Raw genomic sequence first — 19,311 nt, forward strand, 5'->3', positions numbered from 1 at the left:
AAATAAAATATGCAAAATATCAGGGATAGTATTGGATTTGTTGTGTTCCTTTTGTTGTCATGTAATGGCAGTAATGTTTGTTGATAATGAACTATGTTCGTTCACTTCAATTTTTTAAGTTCATAATCATTATTTTTTTTGATTCAATCAACCCTGATTCCCAATGCGTTTGATTCAATCATGGCTTGTGAATCAAACAATCCTGACGAGTGACGGTGAATCAAACCTTTTTGATTCAACAAATTTTGTTTGATTCAATCCAATCGATTCAATCACAGATGAATCAAACACCAGTCTGCATAAATGAAAAAATGCTTATGTGCTGATTGCTGAAGTAGGTATGTCCGAAATCTCCCGCTCCCGTCTTCGTGAGAACGTGAAATCCAAATCAAACGTCGCGGGAGAAGTTTGAAGCCCATTCCCTAATGTATCGGCTAAGTTGATATCTGACTCTGATAAGAGCCCAGTGTACCTTCTGGGGGGTAAAATGGAGCTGTTAACAAGAGTCTATGCCTTTATTGTCTGCCTTGACATCGGTGTCGCTGTTTTTCTCTTAGAAAGACATCGACGTCTGGCCGTAAGAATCTATCTGTAAGAACCTTGGTCTCGTAACAATCTTGCTTAGCGTGAGCTGAGGCGTTCATTCAACCATTCCAGCCAAAACAAAGAAATGAAACAAACAAAGAAACAAAGAAATGCTCTGTATCTATAATCTATACCGGTATTACCGTGCTGTGAAGTTGGTGGGGAGCGTGGATTCTTAATACGTCATCAAAAAATGACGTCATTAATTTGCAAGAAAATCTCAACTAAATAAAGTATTTCTGCGACCTTGTCACATCGCATGTGTCACACCGGACAAATCTTCGTATGGCATTTCTTCGTCGCGCAATATTTCGTCCGCATTTCTTCGTCCGCAAATCTTCGTCGGCGCATTTATTCGTGTCGCATTACTTCGTCTCGCATTTCTTCGTAGGTGCAAAAATTCGTAGCGCATTTCTTCGTATCCGCATTTCTTCGTCGGTGCATTTCTTCGTCAAGCATTTTTTCGTCCACGCATTTCTTCGTCTACGCAAATCTTCGTCCGCATTTCTTCGTCCACGCAAATCTTCGTCTGCGCAAATCTTCGTCCGCAAATCTTCGTCCCCGCAAATCTTCGTCCGCAAATCTTCGTCCGCATTTTTTCGTCCACGCATTTCTTCGTCTACGCAAATCTTCGTCCGCATTTCTTCGTCCACGCAAATCTTCGTCCCCGCAAATCTTCGTCCGCAAATCTTCGTCCGCAAATTTTCGTCCGCATTTTTCGTCCACGCATTTCTTCGTCCAATCAAATCTTCGTCCGCAAATCTTTGTCTGCGCTATCTTCGTCTCCGCAAACACTCGTCCACAAATGTGGTTCAATAAAACCATGAAGAAATATCAGACAGTCAAGTGAATGACGAATTTGATGCATGGAATGGATGATCGAAACTTTTGAAGTCAGGTAGATGAGGTCAGTCAGGTGAAGCTATTGTATTTGGAGCCGACAACTGTAACATTCCATATCATTTGTGTCCCGGACATTCTTTTTTTCGCGGTCGTTGAATGACAATATAATCTCTTGTACCCTCGCCGGCATAAGCGGCGGAACGGGGAGGGCACCGGGGCACCGTTCCCCTATTTAATTTTGGCCTTTTAACAGTAGCCCTATATGGGCGTTGCATGGAAAGCATATTGGACCAAAAGTCGGCAGTGCCGTGCCCCCCTTAATTGAAGATGTTCCGCCGCTACTGCCCGCCGGACCTATTTGTTTTCTACGGTACACGCCGGCCGAGGGGGCGGGTACGACCCCCCCCCCCATCGCCGTTTCGCCACTGGTGGAGCTAGCGCGTCGCGGAAAAAAAACGAACGTGTGCGCCGTTACGAGTCGCAGAGATTAATACCCGATTTTAAGGCCTTCTAGGTCAGGGGTCGGCATACGGCCCGCGGGCCGGATCCGGCCAGGTGGGTGACGGTTGGATCCGGCCTGCCAAGTGCCACCATCTGACGTCCGGCCCGCGGCTGGTATCAGCGACTTACATCGTGTTCCGTCCCGCCCCCCCCCCCCCACACACCGCCTGGAGTAGACCACGTGAAGCCGCCAAGTGCACGCAGCTGCAGCAGTCGTTGATGCTGCGCGCAAAAGCTGCTGACCATGGGCGGCGCCACCGGGGGGGACGGGGGGGACAGGTCCCCCGCTATCGAAAGTTAGGGGGGTACAGTACCCCCCTATCGGCGAGGCCCGTTCAATAGTTGATAATAATGCATTGTAAAGTTATCCGTCGCATTTAATGCATCGTTGGTTAATCAAGGCAGGTTCTGAATAAAGATTGCTGTTGGGATGTATCGCAGGGAGTCCTGGCCATCTGCAAAAGGTGTGGAGCTGTGATGCCTATAAGGTGATCGGCAGGGCCTCGGGGATCGTGCCCCCCCCCCTTTTTGGGGCGCCAGGCAGGGTTATTACCTCCCCACCCCACTGCCAGACCCCATTGCCGACAAAACCAAGTTAACTGAAATTCCATAGATTTCCGTTACTATATGGATATTTTCCATTCCTAATTAGTCAAATTCAAGCATGGCAGTTCTACCACAGGAACCATTTGAAATCTATGCCATTTAACCCCAGCACTTGTGGGGAGAAGTGTTCGGATAGATCACAGGCAGGACCAAAAAAGCACGCAGTAGCCCAAGACCTTATAATTGGGTAGCACCGGCTCCCTCTCGTCAAGGGGTTCGATAGGACTCGTTTTTTTCTGCAAAACTAAGTTCGGTCGGCGGCCGAACGGCTGGGGGTCTAATCGAGCCCCCCCCCCCCTTCTTACGTCAGCGGCTGTGAAAATGTCATTACCAGCTGTTGAAACATGGCAGTTGCTTTTGCATGAGTGCACGAAAGTGTTTCAGGTACGTGATACGTGAAAGGTTCTACATGAAAATTGAGATAACCCAGCTTATCAAATTGTGCTCACTGTGGTGCGCTCGGTTTTACCTTGACTAGTCTTTGAATGCTGGGGTGAAACAGACCAGTCAAGAAAACTGTTCCATAAGGAGAGCCACTAATGCTAAAGAGATGAGGGATGAAGTTTCCAGAGACCTTCATTGCCTCCCAAAGGGAGTGCCCCGCCATTTGCCTATCCCCATGCTGTGTTGTTACGATTGGAGGGTGAATATGAGAACGATGCAGGTCGTGCCAGCTCGATCATGACGAACACAATGGTGCCGATATCACAGCTCTACTGCCATTTTTGACGAAGTTAATCAACAAGGACCGGAATCCTACCCTGGGGCATTTCACCTGCAGAGGCCGCCGGACCTGAGACTCTTTCACTCAATTCTTTTTCAACGGTGCATGCGGCATGCGCTCGTTTTTCCCGCGAAGCTCTTGGTAAGTAAAATCCATCAGAAAGTGTGATCAAATAACGGCTGGTGACCTTCCATGACCTAGCATGACCTTTTGAGTGACCACCAATGACATGACCACTGACGGCTAGCCATTAGCTGCACCCTGCCCGTTGCATATGGATCAGGTGGTGATGTCATGATTCTGAAATTATATTGCAGTTTTGGCGCACTTGTCAGAGCAGAAGACATTCCCACTTTTCCTCCATGACTATATGATGGTGAAGCCATGAAGCTGACCAGACTTAAGATCGAAAATTTGAAAGTACGAAACGTAAGAATAGTTGGCACTGCTACTCGGCACTGACCGACCGGTCGCGAACTTCCCGCCTTCGGATTTCCAGCCGGACACCCAATCCACTCGGCCACGCGGCCAGTATCCCTAAGCAATTCGCAGCTTGTAGGAAACCAGCTTTGAGTTGGCAAGACTGCAAATTTTGATTTAGAGGCAAGGATGCTTGAAAAGGTGATCGATCTTAGGTGTCCTAGGATAAGTTTGGAAACGGGATGCACCATTCGATGTGTTTTGGGCTTTGCCAAGTTTCGCGGCGTTACGTGCCTCGTTTTTTTTTTTTTTTTTTGCATACACGATCAGTATCTACTTTTGGGATTTTCGGACAGCTACAGTCCCCGTCCCCCCCTATCGAAAACCCGTGGCGCCGCCCCTGCTGCTGACCAAATCTTACCGTTGCAAGTTTTGTCTAGAAGTAGAATTAGACAAAAACACCCGCAAATGGTGTTTATAAACTCATGAAGTGTGCGAAGGAAGAACTGTTGTGCCAAAGCACATTTGAGTCACTTTTATATCGGAGTCGATTTATGAAGGAACCGCGGGCCGGAACACGATGTAAGTCGCTGATACCAGCCGCGGGCCGGACGTCAGATGGTCGCGGGCCGGATCCAACCGTCACCCACCTGGCCGGATCCGGCCCGCGGGCCGTATGCCGACCCCTGACCTAGAAGGCCTTAAAATCGGGTATTAATCTCTGCGGCTCGTAACGGCGCACACGCTCGTTTTTTTCCGCGACGCGCTAGCTCCACCAGTGGCGAAACGGCGAGGGGGGGGGGTCGTACCCGCCCCCTCGGCCGGCGTGTACCGTAGAAAACAAATAGGTCCGGCGGGCAGTAGCGGCGGAACATCTTCAATTAAGGGGGGGGGGGCACGGCACTGCCGACTTTTGGTCCAATATGCTTTCCATGCAACGCCCATAGGGCTACTGTTAAAAAGGCCAAAATTAGAGGGAAACGGTGTCCCGGTGCCCTCCCCGTTCCGCCGCGCCTATGCCGGCGAGGGTACAAGAGATTATATTGTCATTCAACGACCGCAAAAAAAGAATGTCCGGGACACAAATGAGGAATGTTACGATTGTCGCCTCCCAAATACAATAGCTTCACCTGACTGACCTCATCTACCTGTCTTCAAATGTTTCGATCATCCATTCCTTGCATTAAATTCGTCATTCACTTGACTGTCTGATATTTCTTCATGGTTTTATTGAACCACATTTGTGGACGAGTGTTTGCGGAGACGAAGATAGCGCAGACAAAGATTTGCGGACGAAGATTTGCGGACGAAGATTTGATTGGACGAAGAAATGCGTGGACGAAAAATGCGGACGAAAATATGCGGACGAAGATTTGCGGACGAAGATTTGCGGACGAAGATTTGCGGACGAAGATTTGCGGGGACGAAGATTTGCGTGGACGAAGAAATGCGGACGAAGATTTGCGTAGACGAAGAAATGCGTGGACGAAAAAATGCGGACGAAGATTTGCGGACGAAGATTTGCGGGGACGAAGATTTGCGGACGAAGATTTGCGCAGACGAAGATTTGCGTGGACGAAGAAATGCGGACGAAGATTTGCGTAGACGAAGAAATGCGTGGACGAAAAAATGCTTGACGAAGAAATGCGCCGACGAAGAAATGCGGATACGAAGAAATGCGCTACGAATTTTTGCACCTACGAAGAAATGCGAGACGAAGTAATGCGACACGAATAAATGCGCCGACGAAGATTTGCGGACGAAGAAATGCGGACGAAGAATTGCGCGACGAAGAAATGCCATACGAAGATTTGTCCTGGGCCCTGTTCGCTCGCTGTTTTTATATCAGCGTGCTGTCGGTTTTCCCCATATAAGGAAGTTATTGCTGGCGCGGCTTGGCCTCTCATTGGTCTAGCGAATAGACCACTTGAATTCGACCAATGAGGAGCCATGAAATAGCAGCATGGTCGCAGCCTGCTGATAAATAAACGGGGTGCGAACAGAGCTCAGAGCTCTGTTCGCACCCCGTTTATTTATCAGCAGACTTATGACGTCGACGGTCGATTTACGTCACGGGACATGACGTCATCACTGCAAGCTACGCGCTACGTGAAAGAGACATATATGATGCTGTACTGACATTGGTGGCGCACATAAACAAATGCTCTCCGCACTGTTTTGTGTGTTTATTGCACAGGGGAGCAATGCCGCTTCAACCCTATTGGCCGTAGTGTCTAACGGTGGCGGCCATATTGCGCAGACCAGAAACCGGCTGCCGCCTGTGTTGAGGAATAGGGAATTCGGGACCTCGATTTACGTTTGCGGCCGCCGTATCCGTTACGTTCAAGTTACGTAGATACGGAACCCGGCATCTTACGCAGAATTGAGTGGGGAACACGATCGTATCTTCAGAATTCCTCAAATTCACTCGCCTGACCTACATTTGCCCCGGCCGAGGGGGTTGATTGAACCCACCTCGCTAATGCACCGCTAATTAAACTAGAATTAAGCGGTAAAGTGGTCGTATGTGGCAAAGTATAATGCAGAGTGACTGGTAGGAACCCGCTGTAAGGGTCTCAGGTCAACCGGTGACCTCTGAGGTCAGGTCAAGTGATCTAAGGCACGGGTTCGGTTTTTGGTAAATAACTTCGCCAAAAATGGCCGTAGAGCCGCGATTTTGGCATCATCGTGTTCAGCTATCTCAGGCGCATCGAGTGATATACTTTTTGTTCGGGTCAGGTCAACTTAGGGTGTTGACCTCAGGTCAAGGTCAGGTCAGCACCCCCAGGTCACGAAGTTGGTCGAAAGAGGTCATGTCGCATATCATTCGATTCGGCAGGTCTTCCTGAGTCCATTGGTGGCTTTCCCGACTCGCTAGCTCAATTTTATCGGGAGTTATTGAAGAAAAATGGTGACCCTTGTGACGTCACAAATGACGTCACGCAAGGGCAACAATGTAAATATGAAGCATAGAACCTTGCAAAGAGTGCATGAAATCATTATTTTATATGCTTGAGATAGTTTCAGATCATTCTCGGCGCCAAAATAACAATTTTCATATTTCCCCATTGACTTATAAGGGTTTAACGTATTAGTTCCTTATAGCTGATGATTTTTTAGGATTTCATCTTGTTCTCCACTCAATTCTGCGTAAGATGCCGGGTTCCGTGTCCACATAGCTTGAGCGTAACGGATGCAGCGACCGCAAACGTAAATCGAGGTCCCGAATTCCCTATTCCCCAGCACAGGCGGCGGCCGCTTTCTGGTCTGCGCAACATGGCGGCACCGTTGGGCACCATTTGGCGGCCGATGCGCATTCCACATTATAGAGTTCAGTGGTTTATTGTTTCACATAGGTATGTTGTGATTATATTCGGTTTTGATAATTTATTTTTTGTGTTAGGTATTTAATTTTATATGCTGTTTATTTGTTCAGCCATAGGTGGCAGGCATAGAACGTTTATTTTCTATTTGTAAACGATTTTACCTGCGTTTTTGTTTTTGTTTTGGAGTACCTACTTCACAGAAGAGCATTTCAATTTAGTGTTTGATTGTGTCAGAATATGTGTGCTAAAATGCAATATTTTGCTTCATTAGATTTGCTGTCCCCTGAAGTTTGTAAGGATTAAAATACTTGGCCACTCAATATTGTCATTTTATTTCCCAATTTATGTTCACAGTTATTTATTATAAGTAGGTACTGTGTGGTGATACTTTTGCTGTTTCTTCCTTCAAATTATTGTTATTGCCTTGTGTTTTATCTTGGCATACCTATCCATGTAATTTTTTATCTTAAATATAGGAAAATATTCCAGGGTTGGAATTTCACTTTTTTGTTCTGGTAGTGGAGTACAAAAATTTTGGGCCAGTGGAGTACAACTGTACAGCGTTGGGGTGGTCAACTGCGTCTGCATAGTGTTTTTTGTGCAGTGTTTTTCTTTGTACTTATGTATGTAGAATTGTAAGCATGTGAATAAACAATACAGTGTGGAAAACAATGTTTATCGAGTGACGCAGCAAGACGATCGACTAGAACTTTTTTGTTGAGAGTGGCAAGCATTATGTGATTGTGTAATGGAGTGGTTAGTGGTCATAGCAAGGATTAGGTTAGCAGCTAGAAGTAGGGACGAGTCGATCCAAAAATTGGTGCTCTCGTATGCACCAGGAAGCACTACTTAGTCATGCAATATTATGTAATGCAAGCTATAACTGAAAGCAAGATTATCTGAATTTGTTAGACTTCAACTTATTACGGAGCGAGCGAAGCGAGCGGAGTCTTTCCTTAGATTAACGGAAATTTCTGAGTATGAGCGGCCGGCCGGCCGGCCGGCCGGCCGGCCGGCCGGCCGTGCGGACGCTTTTGCGAGGCTTATATCTCAGCAACCACTTGACCGATTTACACGCGGTAATTTTTGTAGGGTAGCTTCATTCCTTCTACCAAGTATTGGACTATTCCCGATGCATGTGGGTGACCCCTTATGCACGTGCCACGTGCAAAACGAAGAGGTGTCAGTTTTGTAATTGTTGCAATATCTCGGTAACTACTTGGCCGATTGCGCTGAAAGTTGGCATGTAGGTAGGCACCCACTAGGCACTGCATATCCATGTGCCAGAGTTGGGGTGCTGCTGCACGTGCGCACGTGCAGGGGTCGTTTCCAGATCTCGAGAACGGCTGGACCGATGGCGCTCAAATTTGGTACACGGTTAGGGACCAGTTAGTAGGGTGCCGTGCACAAGTCAGTTGGGACCCATTTTGCACGTGCGCACGTGCAGGGTGCCGCTCCCAGATCTCGAGAACGGCTGGGCCGATTGTGCTCAAATTTGGCACATCGCTAGAAACCGGTCAGTAGGGTGCCGTGCACAAGTCAGTTGGAGGTACCCCCTCGAAATTTCGCACGTGCAAGACTCACCCCCTCGCTCGCTCCGTTAGTCGCCCCAAAAGGCGCTATACTGGTGTATAGGACTTCACTTTGTTGGATCATGCTTATGATTTAAAATAAGAATGAATATTCAGGGTCAGAGAAATGATAGTACCTAGATCAGCAAAGACAATTGGGAGGTTAATGATAGTGATATTGACTCCACTCCAGGTAACAGTCATGAGTCAAATTATCAATTAATCATCATACTCCTATTTACTATCATGAAAGGAACCAGACCAAAACCAAAGTGGAACGTTCACTTACCGCACGGCTAATGCCCACGGCCCGTATGCTTGATTACAATTATAAAAGACAAAACCTGTTAGGTTGTTTTTACAACTATACTCATAGCATGGAAAACAGGCAACAATGGAAAACAAACGAAAATATACAGCCAGCTTCGAAAATTTGGAAAACGCCGCGGCACAAATATCGGCGCGGCGAAATAAAGCGGCCCGTAGAGTTGGCACAGCACACACCACGGAGTCGCGACTACGCTGCGGCGACAGGATCCGGAGACAGAGGTCGGAGTACAGCCTTTGAACACCAATTTCACAATAACCATAGGTCATCTGGCCAAAAACTGCCTACCATCAGAAAGCAGGCTCAATTTTGTATCTGTCATAGCCGGGCCATGAGAAACGGAGCTGTGTGGAGCATACAATTGGCAAAGGAGTACAGGGTCTGCACTTCAAGTTTTATCATCGAGTTTCCAGTTCAGAAAATTTCCAATATTAACAGTTACGGCGTTTCATTTGAGAAAAGTTGGTCATTTTTTGAAAGGTTGTATTTTTCTCCTTTTTTTAAACCCCAAACAATCATTATTTGAGCATAAGTTACGATGCAAATGTCGAAAGATTCCAAGTCGTCTCCCGATCAAAAACCATTTAAAATTCCATCCTTAGGAGAACTGAATCGCGACTCCACAGAAGCTGTGCACAACTTGAACATCTCTAACAAAAAGACAATCATTGCGCACTTATTTGTGCGATTTGTGCTGGGCGGCATGTGTAAGTGTATACCTTGCGACGTATATTCATTCATTTTGTGGCCGGCTTGTGAGTTTTACTTGTAATATCCCATGTTTCATTTTAATTGCATGACAATGATGAAGGTTACAGCTAAATTATTAACCTCATTCGCAGCTGGCAGATACTTGTCTAGCTTGATAAAATTAATGTGTTAATCAAGGTGTCTGCTTCCTTGATATCCCTATGATCGATCCTTATTACGATAGGTACACATGCAGCTTTTAGTCCAGACCAAGGCCCTATATACTGTCCAGACCAATAGGTACTCCATGGCGTTTTTGATAACTTTGTACCCCATCATCATCATGGATTTGGACTTGGCACAAATGCAAGTCATTCTAAGTTATTAAGCTCACAAAATACAACATTTTACATGTATGTTTATTTCATGTACGTTGTCTACAGGACCACGTAAGCACATAATTTGTTGAGCATAACACAGCAATGTACCAGTACAAGTATCAGTCCTGGTAGTTGTTCATCACGGCTGGTGGATGTTATGCAGGATATTTGGCTCTTCGATCCTCATTTTGCTGTGCATTGTACTTGTAGTTTTTGCCCTGACTTGGGTTGGGCCCCTGGGCTGGGATGCAGTTATTGCAGAAGCTGTGTTTCCACTGGGTACCTGTAACACAAGGGAGTATGGACAGTTCATTGTCAAATTTCACACCCTTTTATTTGTGTGGGACGCGTAGTCATTGGAGTACAAAAATTGTCATTTTCCAGTGGAGTACAAAATTCCTGGCGCATCTGATACCAGAAAACGGCAACTTTTCCAACACTGAAATATTCCCAAGAAGGCACTCAATTCATAGCACTCGTACATGTGGTGATTGTTGGTGATGTGTATCCCGGACCGTGAAGCTTGAAAGCCTACTTATGTGCCACAATTTTTAATATTCAAGTTGATTTTAAATGATGAAATTTTAAAAAGTTGTTCAGAACCTTGCACGGACTGGTTTGCATATGGAATGATCAGTTCTCATCAATCCAAACAAAAATATGGCACATGCTCATGAGAACATTTACTGCAGGTCTTTGTCCATTTGCTGGAAAATGCCTTCCGCCAGCTGTCCGGTAAAGTCTTCAGACCTGAGGCATCATCCTGTTATCACTCTGAATAGCTTGGTGAGGTTGCTGAAGGCCTCTATTACTGCTTCCTCTGAGGCTCTGACCCTGAGGTGCTTGAGCAAAAAGCATTTTGGACTTTAAAGGAGGGAGTCAATTTTCTGATCCCTTGTTTTCTTGGCAGGTGATTTATCGCTGCTTAGGGCCAGCGGCCGGGCCATCGGACAGCCTTGAGAAGACCGCCGCACGCTGTTTGCAGTCCGTCGACCACCTGTCTTCAACGGACGGACGCCCTCGGTCCCACTAAGCAATTGACTGAAGCCTATCGCGCCGATATGCTCGCTCATCTTCCATCCTCCCTCGCCCTGCCTGATGGTTTCGACGACCCGGGCTGTGGTCCCTGAGTTTCGGAACCCGTCTCGCTGGCCTGCCAGCAGGAGGCCTGGCGCTCGTCGCAGACGAGCGCTGCAGTGTGGCCAAATGCCTTTAATTTTTTGGCATTGATTCGTTGTGTGACGTTGTTTTGTTCGCATGTGGCCATGTGGATAAGGCTACTGGCCAGTGGCCATAGCCTTATCCTTCTCGTTAAATTTGTTATCTGGAAATAAATGTCACCACTCACCATAAATGTGTTCTACATGGGCAATGACTAACTATTCTACTGTACATTTTACGGATGTCACATTTCATGGTGCTTCAGGATAGATATCACAAGCGTCGTACCTCTTTGTTACGTTGATGACGCACCTGTAACCGCTGGCAATAACAGCCGGACACAGGCTGACACGCGCTATTCACCGATGGGCATATGAACAGATGGGTGTCGTGATCGTGGGCATGGTACTGCCTAGACTCGGCAATAATTAGGGCATTTTTAATTCTCGCCGAACCTATCGGTTTTCTTCATCAGATGCCGTTTAGGGGGAGGGTAGATGGACTCTGCCCTCCCCGCCCCTCGCCATTTCGGACTAAATTGCGACATTTTAGGGCCGTGCAGATTGCAGAAGTTCACTTACGACGTCCCAAGTCAGTAACCTGACCTGACCTAATAATGTGGTCGGTGTGAAGATCCGTCTTTAATGTTCAAGTGCGCCAGCTTTCATCTCTATACCAGCGCCTTCCGAGCAATTACCTTAAAGGGACCCTCCCACCTTCAAAAAAGTTAATGAATTGCCATGAAAGTGATGTCGCTCGGTTCAGAAAGAGCGAAAACGAATATCTACCAAATTTCATCGAACAATATTAACCAGTTTTCAAGATATTAGACTTTTACTTTTGTTTACTTTTTGGGATCTCCGCTGTTCCTAGCGACTTTATTTGAAAGTGCGGCACTTGCTGCGCGCAAAGCAGCATATACCCCCGCGTGCTACCAAACGCTTTAGTGAAAGATTTAAAATCGTTAGATCTGCGCTGACGTCACAAATTCTAAGGGGGCATACCAAAGCATTAGCCCCTTAGAATCCGAAAACTGCAAGTTTGAAATTCCATATCTCCGAATTAAAACATTTTTCGATGTTGTGAGTGCCCAAACCGGTATTTTCAGGCCATGGCCACCAATTTGGCTATCTCAACTCAAAACTAATGTTAAGGTGGGATGGTCCCTTTAAAAAGAAACGTCGAGGCCGACACCCGAACCCCCTCTTCTCGGTGGCGAGGGCTAGGGGTAGGGGAGAATGGCTGTGCTATTTGACTGTGCCATTCGAGCCCTACCAACACCTGTGATGAACCGACGCCCGGTGCGAAAGGAACATCGGCGTTCTCGGGCAGTAGCGGCGGAACACCTTCGATGAAGGGGGGGGGGGGGGCACTGCCGACCTTTTGTCCCATTCTAAATTCTTTCCATGCAACGCCCATAGGGCTTATGTAAAAATGTCAAAATCAAAGGGGGCACGGTGCCCCGGTGCCCTCCCCATTCCGCCGCCTATGTTCTCGGCAAAGTTGCCAATGATTTGCAAAGTTTGAATGATTCACTGCATATAATGCCAAGTCCTTTTGGCTCCTGCGAGATGTCGCTAGCGCGTTGATGAAGTTCAATATAGAGGTCACTAGCGTCGAGCCATGAAACCCAAGATTACTTTCATGAAACCTACGCAGCTAACGGATGGGGCTGCAGACAAAAGTACGCCAAAAGTACGTCGTGACCGTGGTCTCCACTGCTAAGCGACAATCAAAAGGGACATTGCTCAGCTTGTTTGGCGCACGTGTGACAGCGGCGCGGGGCGCGCCCAACGGCCGCGCCTTCGCTGCGGTTGGCCCACAGCGACCGCACGAACTCTGCGGTTATAACAGCAGCCTACGTCACACACTGCTGGCGCGACTCGAGCTCCTATTGGACAAATTCACGTGGTCTCCGTTGCTAGGCAACAATCTCGTCCATCAGCCAGCGTATGGATGGTGGCAGTGGTTTTGTAGTGCCGGTACTTTTTTGTCTGCGTTTTAAATCACTTTGTAGCCCCATTAAAAGAAGAAATATCTCACTTTTGTGGTTGCCCATAGTAAGCGCACGGCAGCCTACGTCAGCAGCCTGCGTGCGTTTCTCGGCCTCTCATTGGTCAACAGCACAGTCCTATCTCTTCAACACAGTAGCCACCTAGTGGGCTGTTGGGGAAGCTGTTTTGACAGCAGCGGGCGAACAGAGCTCTGGAATCGTCTGTATGTTCGTCTTATCGTTTTTTTTTTTAATAATTTGTATTTTATGCTCGCTAAGTCAGAACTAATATTTTTTTCTGAAGTTGGCTGATAGGTATCTGCATCCGGGCCGGTGTATCTCGATTCTCTTGGTCTTGGTCTTAAGTCAGGGCGCACAATACAATCTATTTTATATCTACCGCAAATGCCACAACTGCGTCATGGCGGTTTGACATAGCATGGTAACTCATACGTTAAAGTTTTTCTAACCAGAAAACATAGCCCTGACCTAGAACTGACCCTAGTATCTGGGAGCTGACCTTCTTGAGGCCCTTTGTCTTATAGAGGGGTACCGTCACAACTCACAAGTCGTAACTTAGTGGCACAGTAGAGTGTTCCGCTCACTGCCACAACCCGTCTTGAGTGCCTTCGTGCGGGCTGTACTATTTTCTGGATTATTTGCCAGCTGGTGCCGTATGGTGGTGCTAGCCACTAGCAGACCTTGTTGGTAATATGTCAATGTTAGATATAAATGACTAAAGATCTCTATTAATTCTATGGGTGCCATTCTACGTGCCCATGTCTATCTACTACTGTGTGGTATTTATTTACTTTAGGTCCGCAAAACAGAGGGGTAAATAAAAGTCATTCACACGATACTCTAAGACCTCCAGATTTCATTTCTGATACTTATTCCTTCTAGAAACCAATTTAAAAGCACCAGTACACTAATATCACCAGTATCACCACCAACGGCCCCACCTCCGACCGGAAAACTGCACGCGTCAAAAGACCGTCTGCGCGGCGCACCCGCTACAAATGGTCCAACCAAGGTTGAGCGAAATTACAGATGATAATAAATTGTAAGGAAAGTGACGTCAAAATAATCGTGGCGGAGCGGTGCAGTGCCGAAGGCAATGCCTTAGGAGAGATTACAGGCAATGGTAAGTCAAATATTTTTAGGTTAAGTGGTTGTGTATCTGGCTTCAGGCCGAAGGCCTGAAGCCTGATGCATAACCACTTAACCTAAAAATATTTGACTTACCATTGCTTGCAATCTATTCATGCAAGTCAATTTTTGCTTTTCCCCCAGTAGGCAAACATCAGTAGGTCAGGTTAGGTAAGGTTAGGTTATGTTCTGATCATTTTCTCATGCTCTATTACCTTTGCTAAATATTTTCTCCTTTCATTCACCGTTTTTCTTGTGCTTTGGTATTTTGACGTCATTTTCATAACGTCGAAAACTAATGAATATCCGCATCATTTTTCTTTTATAGGGCAACGTTGTATGTTTCGTTTTCGTCGCGGAAGCGTTGTATGTTTCGTTTTCGTCGCGGAAGCGTGCTTTCTCTTCAGTGTGTATTGTGCAGCGGTGCTGTGAGATGTGCTGAAGTTTTAGTGTCTTATTTTACATTTTTGATGCATTTAAGCATCATTTCTGAATTCAGGGCATCAAATAGTGTAAGAATGTGCATTTTTTCTTGTTAAAAAAAATATTGCGGACCTAAAGTAAATATTTACCCTACTGTGTTTACATAAATAAGAGACAAAGCTATCGTAGGTCACTAGCTGGCCAGCCAGCTGATTTTATCCAGTTGTTAGTAAGCCCCCCTTTGTTCCAGGAAGATCTTTGGAAGGGTGTTTTCTTGCAGTCTGGATGAGTCATTAATAGCTGCAGTATAGGTAGGTACTCCTTTGTGATTGTGAGTTGTGACTAATTTAGGACTTTCAATCAGCTGTACAGTGTACACTGATATTCAAAATACCTTCTGTAAAGACTTATGAATTCATGATGCTGTCTCTCATGATGCAGAACCTATCTTTACTATTATCATTTTCAGCTGGTGAACTATGGATGAGGAAGCTGAAACATACAAGCTCTGGAAATGCAGAAAGACAGTTATGCAGGTATGTTAAAACCTATGTAATGACTCATGAGCATACTACTTTTGGTAAAGGAACATGGAAGTGAATCCTGGCAATGCATAGGGCTATATATATTATTAGCATGGAAATTTTGATGCCAATATTGATTGTTAAAGTTAAATGAGTAACAGTGAAAAAGTTGCAAGTGGTACTTTAAATCCAGCACACTTTCCTATAGGTATCTACTCAGCTGGTGCTAGGTTTAGGTGTTAGGTTAGTTGTAGATGCTATGTTTTCTTGATGATATTCTTCTCATGCTCATTTATCATTTGTAAGGTTGGTTGGTACCTACCTCCTTTCTATTTGGTATTTAGCAAGAAACACTAGTAATTATTGTTCTACTAGAGCCTTTTTTTACTTTTTTTCTAACTACACCGCCACCCATTAATAGGTGACCAGGAGTGCCAGGAGCCTTGCAGCAGGGCTCGATATATTATGCTATTCATGTGAGTGTTCTCCTCTGCAGTTGTGCCACGACAGAGGATACCTAGTGACACAAGATGAGTTGGACCAGACGTTGGAACAATTCAAGGTGCAGTTTGGAGACAAACCCAGGTAGGTTTTCTATTTTCTTTTTGTAACATAATTTATGAAAGTCTATGTTTTAACATGCAGCTTTCTAATTTAATTTTAGCATCTGCCTTAACACAAAATTTGCACAAGAATAAAAAATTTCCTGGCTGTAGCATATTCAAATATTTTGTAATCATAGCTGCATATGACAAGGAACACCTATCTTTGTACTGAATTTGTTGAGCTTATATCTACTGTCTACTGTTTGAGGTGTCACAATTAGTCGTCATTTTGTTTATTATTCTCTGCATCATTGTCAGGTGTTGCATGGTCTCTGTTGGCCACACCATTGATGACAGAAGTGTGGTTTCAGTGAAAGGAGACCGGCCCGCAGCGACCTTATCATCCTGGTAGCACACACTGATGACCCCACTGGTAAGCTGACAGGGCTTCTGAGCTGTTTTGGAGTTGGAAATAGTTGTAGGAAATCTCAAATGATAGGTATGTACATATGTGCTGCAGAATTCGCTAAAACTGTTGTATGGTACCAGTATCATCGGGGAACGTCAAGGGCATTCCGAGCTGGGATGCCCTTGACGTTCCTCGATGATTGGCCGCCGGGCGCTTCTGACGTCAGCCGGCGGCGGAGAGCCGGCGGACAGTTGCCTCCACTTATCGCAGCCGGTACTCAATCTGCCATACAACAAAAACTAAATCATCAGCTTTAAAAAAAAATATGCTTATAACCAAACGTACCTTTTTTGCGAAACTACGAAGGATTAGCTGAAACTGATCCTAATTTCATTAGTTACGCGGTCTTAGCAGCAGTCTTAACTCTTAACCACAGCAAGGCATATGTAACTAATTACGAGTAATAGGTAACATTTGTTCCTGGTACAGAGCTTATGGTTCTCGTCATTTTGCTCTTGAACTCTGCCATTATGGGCGGTGCCCTAATGACGATCACTTGGTCACACGTCTGCTGTGTCCTTTCAGACCAGATGTTCGTCTTCTTCCCTGACGATGCCAAGATCGGCATCAAGACGATCAAGACGTACTGCCAGCGCATGCAGCAGGAGAACATCTCGCGAGCAGTGATCGTCGTTCAGGCCGGCATGACGCCCTCCGCCAAACAGGTGACTACTATTGGGTACCGAGCGAGAGCGAGAGAAGAGATAAGTGACGGGTTGGTGAAGGAGATTGCATGGTTTGGTGATGAGTGGAAACGATTGCTAGTGGTGAGTAGGGTAATCCCGGAACTTCGCTGCAGTCAGACTCGGTACAATATCCTTACTTTTGGTCACCCCATCTTAAGACGACATTCATGCTGTGCTGTATGTCTTTTTCTCTCTTTTCTGCATTACTCGTTGTATTGTCTCACCTTGCTCCTTTGCGTCATTTTGACCTGTCTCTCCTATCTTTTCTCCTCCAGTCGCTGGTGGACATGGCTCCCAAGTACATCCTCGAGCAGTTTATGGAGTCGGAACTGCTCATTAACCTCACCGAGCACGAGCTGGTACCGGAGCACGTGGTGCTCACCCCTGAGGAGAAACAGGAGCTGCTGTCGCGCTACCGCCTCAAGGAGAACCAGCTGCCGCGCATCCAGAGTGGCGACCCCGTGGCGCGCTACTTCGGACTGCGGCGAGGACAGGTGCGGTGTCGGGGGGGGGGGGGAGGCTAAGGAAGAGTGAAGATGATCTGGATGCCGAGGGTAGGGGGCATTATGTTTGATGGTTTTTACTTATGCTGTATTTAACGTAATGACGTCATTTTTGGGGCATGATTATCATGATTAGCATTCTGAACTTGATAGTTTGATCTTATTTATCGATTGTATTTCGATGTTTGTTTAAAGATCAACTTTCGATGATGTTCGTCGATAATTCACGTCGCCCTGCGCTGTTCGCCGGTATTTTCTGACGCCCCTCTCCCTCCGCCGTTGGCCGGTATTCTCTGACGCCCCTCTCCCGGCGCTGTTTGCCGGTATTCTCTGACGCCCCTCTCCCGGCGCCGTTTGCCGGTATTCTCTGACGCCCCTCTCCCGGCGCCGTTTGCCGGTATTCTCTGACGCCCCTCTCCCTCCGCCGTTGGCCGGTATTCTCTGACGCCCCTCTCCCTCCGCCGTTGGCCGGTATTCTCTGACGCCCCTCTCCCTCCGCCGTTGGCCGGTATTCTCTGACGCCCCTCTCCCTGCGCCGTTTGCCGGTATTCTCTGACGCCCCTCTCCCTCCGCCGTTGGCCGGTATTCTCTGACGCCCCTCTCCCTCCGCCGTTGGCCGGTATTCTCTGACGCCCCTCTCCCTCCGCCGTTGGCCGGTATTCTCTGACGCCCCTCTCCCTGCGCCGTTTGCCGGTATTCTCTGACGCCCCTCTCCCTCCGCCAGGTGTGTAAGATCATCCGACGATCGGAGACGGCCGGACGGTACGTGTCTTACCGGCTGGTCTGCTGACCACTCTATCTGACCCCGACCCGGGCTCTGAGGAACCTGCACCGGCCCGCGGTGAGCTCTGCCGCCACAGTCGGTACCGTCCGCCCGGCGCGCCTGGCGGTGATATGGGTAAACTGTAGTTCGGCTGTCGGCCGCCTGGTGGCCTGTACCGTGCGGATTGTGGACGGAATTCCGTGGCGTTACGAAGTTTCCGTTGTGTCGGATTGTCCAACTGTCAGGACAGGCTGGTTCGGTGAGGTGGTGTCTGGTTTTGGAGTGAGAAGCTTCCCTACATCTGTGTCCATTTCATAAACGAAGGTCTTTGTGTCACCAAATGCATTTTACGTATCGTCTTCCTTTGTTTGTTGACGGTTGGCAGGTATCCTGTACGGACTACGTTAGCTCTCAACTGCCTCTGAGATACATGGTTACCGTAAGGCGCCTTATACATAGCTGAGCAGCAGTCTGCATTAATATTACAACAATGCGCTATGACCGCCAGTCCCCAAATTATGGATTAGATATCAACCCATGCCCTAATCATAATCCATGGATTGCTGTCTAATCCATGCCCACATCATGAAGACCATTGCGTTAGTCTTCAAATCTGACTGGGCCACTGTCTCGTGACTGTGTGTCATCGTGTCCCACGCTACCATCCCCACCGTGCGCGACAGCCGCGCCGCCGCCAGAGATCGATAGACAGATAGTACTGCGCAGCCACCGAGTCGTGACGGTGAGCACCTCACGGCGCGGGTCAGGGTCGCGAGATGAGCTATCTGGTGCACCGGGTCATCTCCGTGCTGTCAGCACCCCCGCTCGTCGGGATAGCGGCCGCCGCCGGCCGTCGGGCCGTCGTGAGGTGTTGGGGGTCGCAGGTCGGTGGATGTGTCCGTTCTGCACGGGGCGGCTGTAATTCAGTGGGTTTTATTGGATTATATTGGTGCTGTGCTGTTGGTTTCGACAGGTAGGAGACTGGGGTCGAGAACGCTTCGTTGTGTAGGCTGGTGCAGCTAGCGCAGTGACATTGTGTCCCGAGATTTATTGGTGACATGCTGGAATTCGGGGTCGACTGCAGGATGCAGATGCACAGATCTGGTTCGCACCTGCGTTAC

General features: G+C 47.3%; 1 protein-coding gene across 6 annotated transcripts; it reads left to right on the forward strand.

Moving 5' to 3' along the window:
- The first annotated feature begins 836 nt into the window (after positions 1–836).
- Positions 837–18,548, forward strand: LOC122390572 (DNA-directed RNA polymerases I, II, and III subunit RPABC1-like). Of its 6 annotated transcripts, none has more exons than XM_043383662.1 (8): positions 837–848; positions 9,793–9,798; positions 15,170–15,236; positions 15,721–15,809; positions 16,141–16,202; positions 16,764–16,903; positions 17,200–17,418; positions 18,152–18,548. In XM_043383662.1, the coding sequence occupies exons 3-8, from the start codon at positions 15,180–15,182 to the stop codon at positions 18,215–18,217; spliced, it is 633 nt and encodes a 210-aa protein (XP_043239597.1). In that variant the 5' UTR covers positions 837–848; positions 9,793–9,798; positions 15,170–15,179; the 3' UTR covers positions 18,218–18,548. The 6 variants fall into 6 exon arrangements, with proteins under 6 accessions (XP_043239597.1, XP_043239594.1, XP_043239591.1 ...); XM_043383656.1 differs by lacking the exons at positions 837–848; positions 9,793–9,798 and adding exons at positions 13,311–13,352; positions 14,951–15,011; XM_043383657.1 differs by lacking the exons at positions 837–848; positions 9,793–9,798 and adding exons at positions 13,335–13,352; positions 14,955–15,011.
- The last annotated feature ends 763 nt before the right edge of the window (positions 18,549–19,311 follow it).

The sequence above is a fragment of the Amphibalanus amphitrite genome, unplaced genomic scaffold (genome assembly GCF_019059575.1).
Source record: "Amphibalanus amphitrite isolate SeventyFive unplaced genomic scaffold, NRLGWU_Aamphi_draft 000401F_arrow, whole genome shotgun sequence".
Lineage (NCBI taxonomy): Eukaryota > Metazoa > Arthropoda > Thecostraca > Balanomorpha > Balanidae > Amphibalanus > Amphibalanus amphitrite.

Excerpts from the sequence above, each read along its gene's own strand:
- LOC122390572 (XM_043383662.1), top strand. The coding sequence starts at position 15,180 with ATGGATGAGGAAGCTGAAACATACAAGCTCTGGAAATGCAGAAAGACA. Across the intron at positions 16,203-16,763 it reads ACACACTGATGACCCCACTG|ACCAGATGTTCGTCTTCTTC; the intron begins GTAAGCTGACAG and ends GTGTCCTTTCAG. Across the intron at positions 16,904-17,199 it reads TGACGCCCTCCGCCAAACAG|TCGCTGGTGGACATGGCTCC; the intron begins GTGACTACTATT and ends TTTCTCCTCCAG.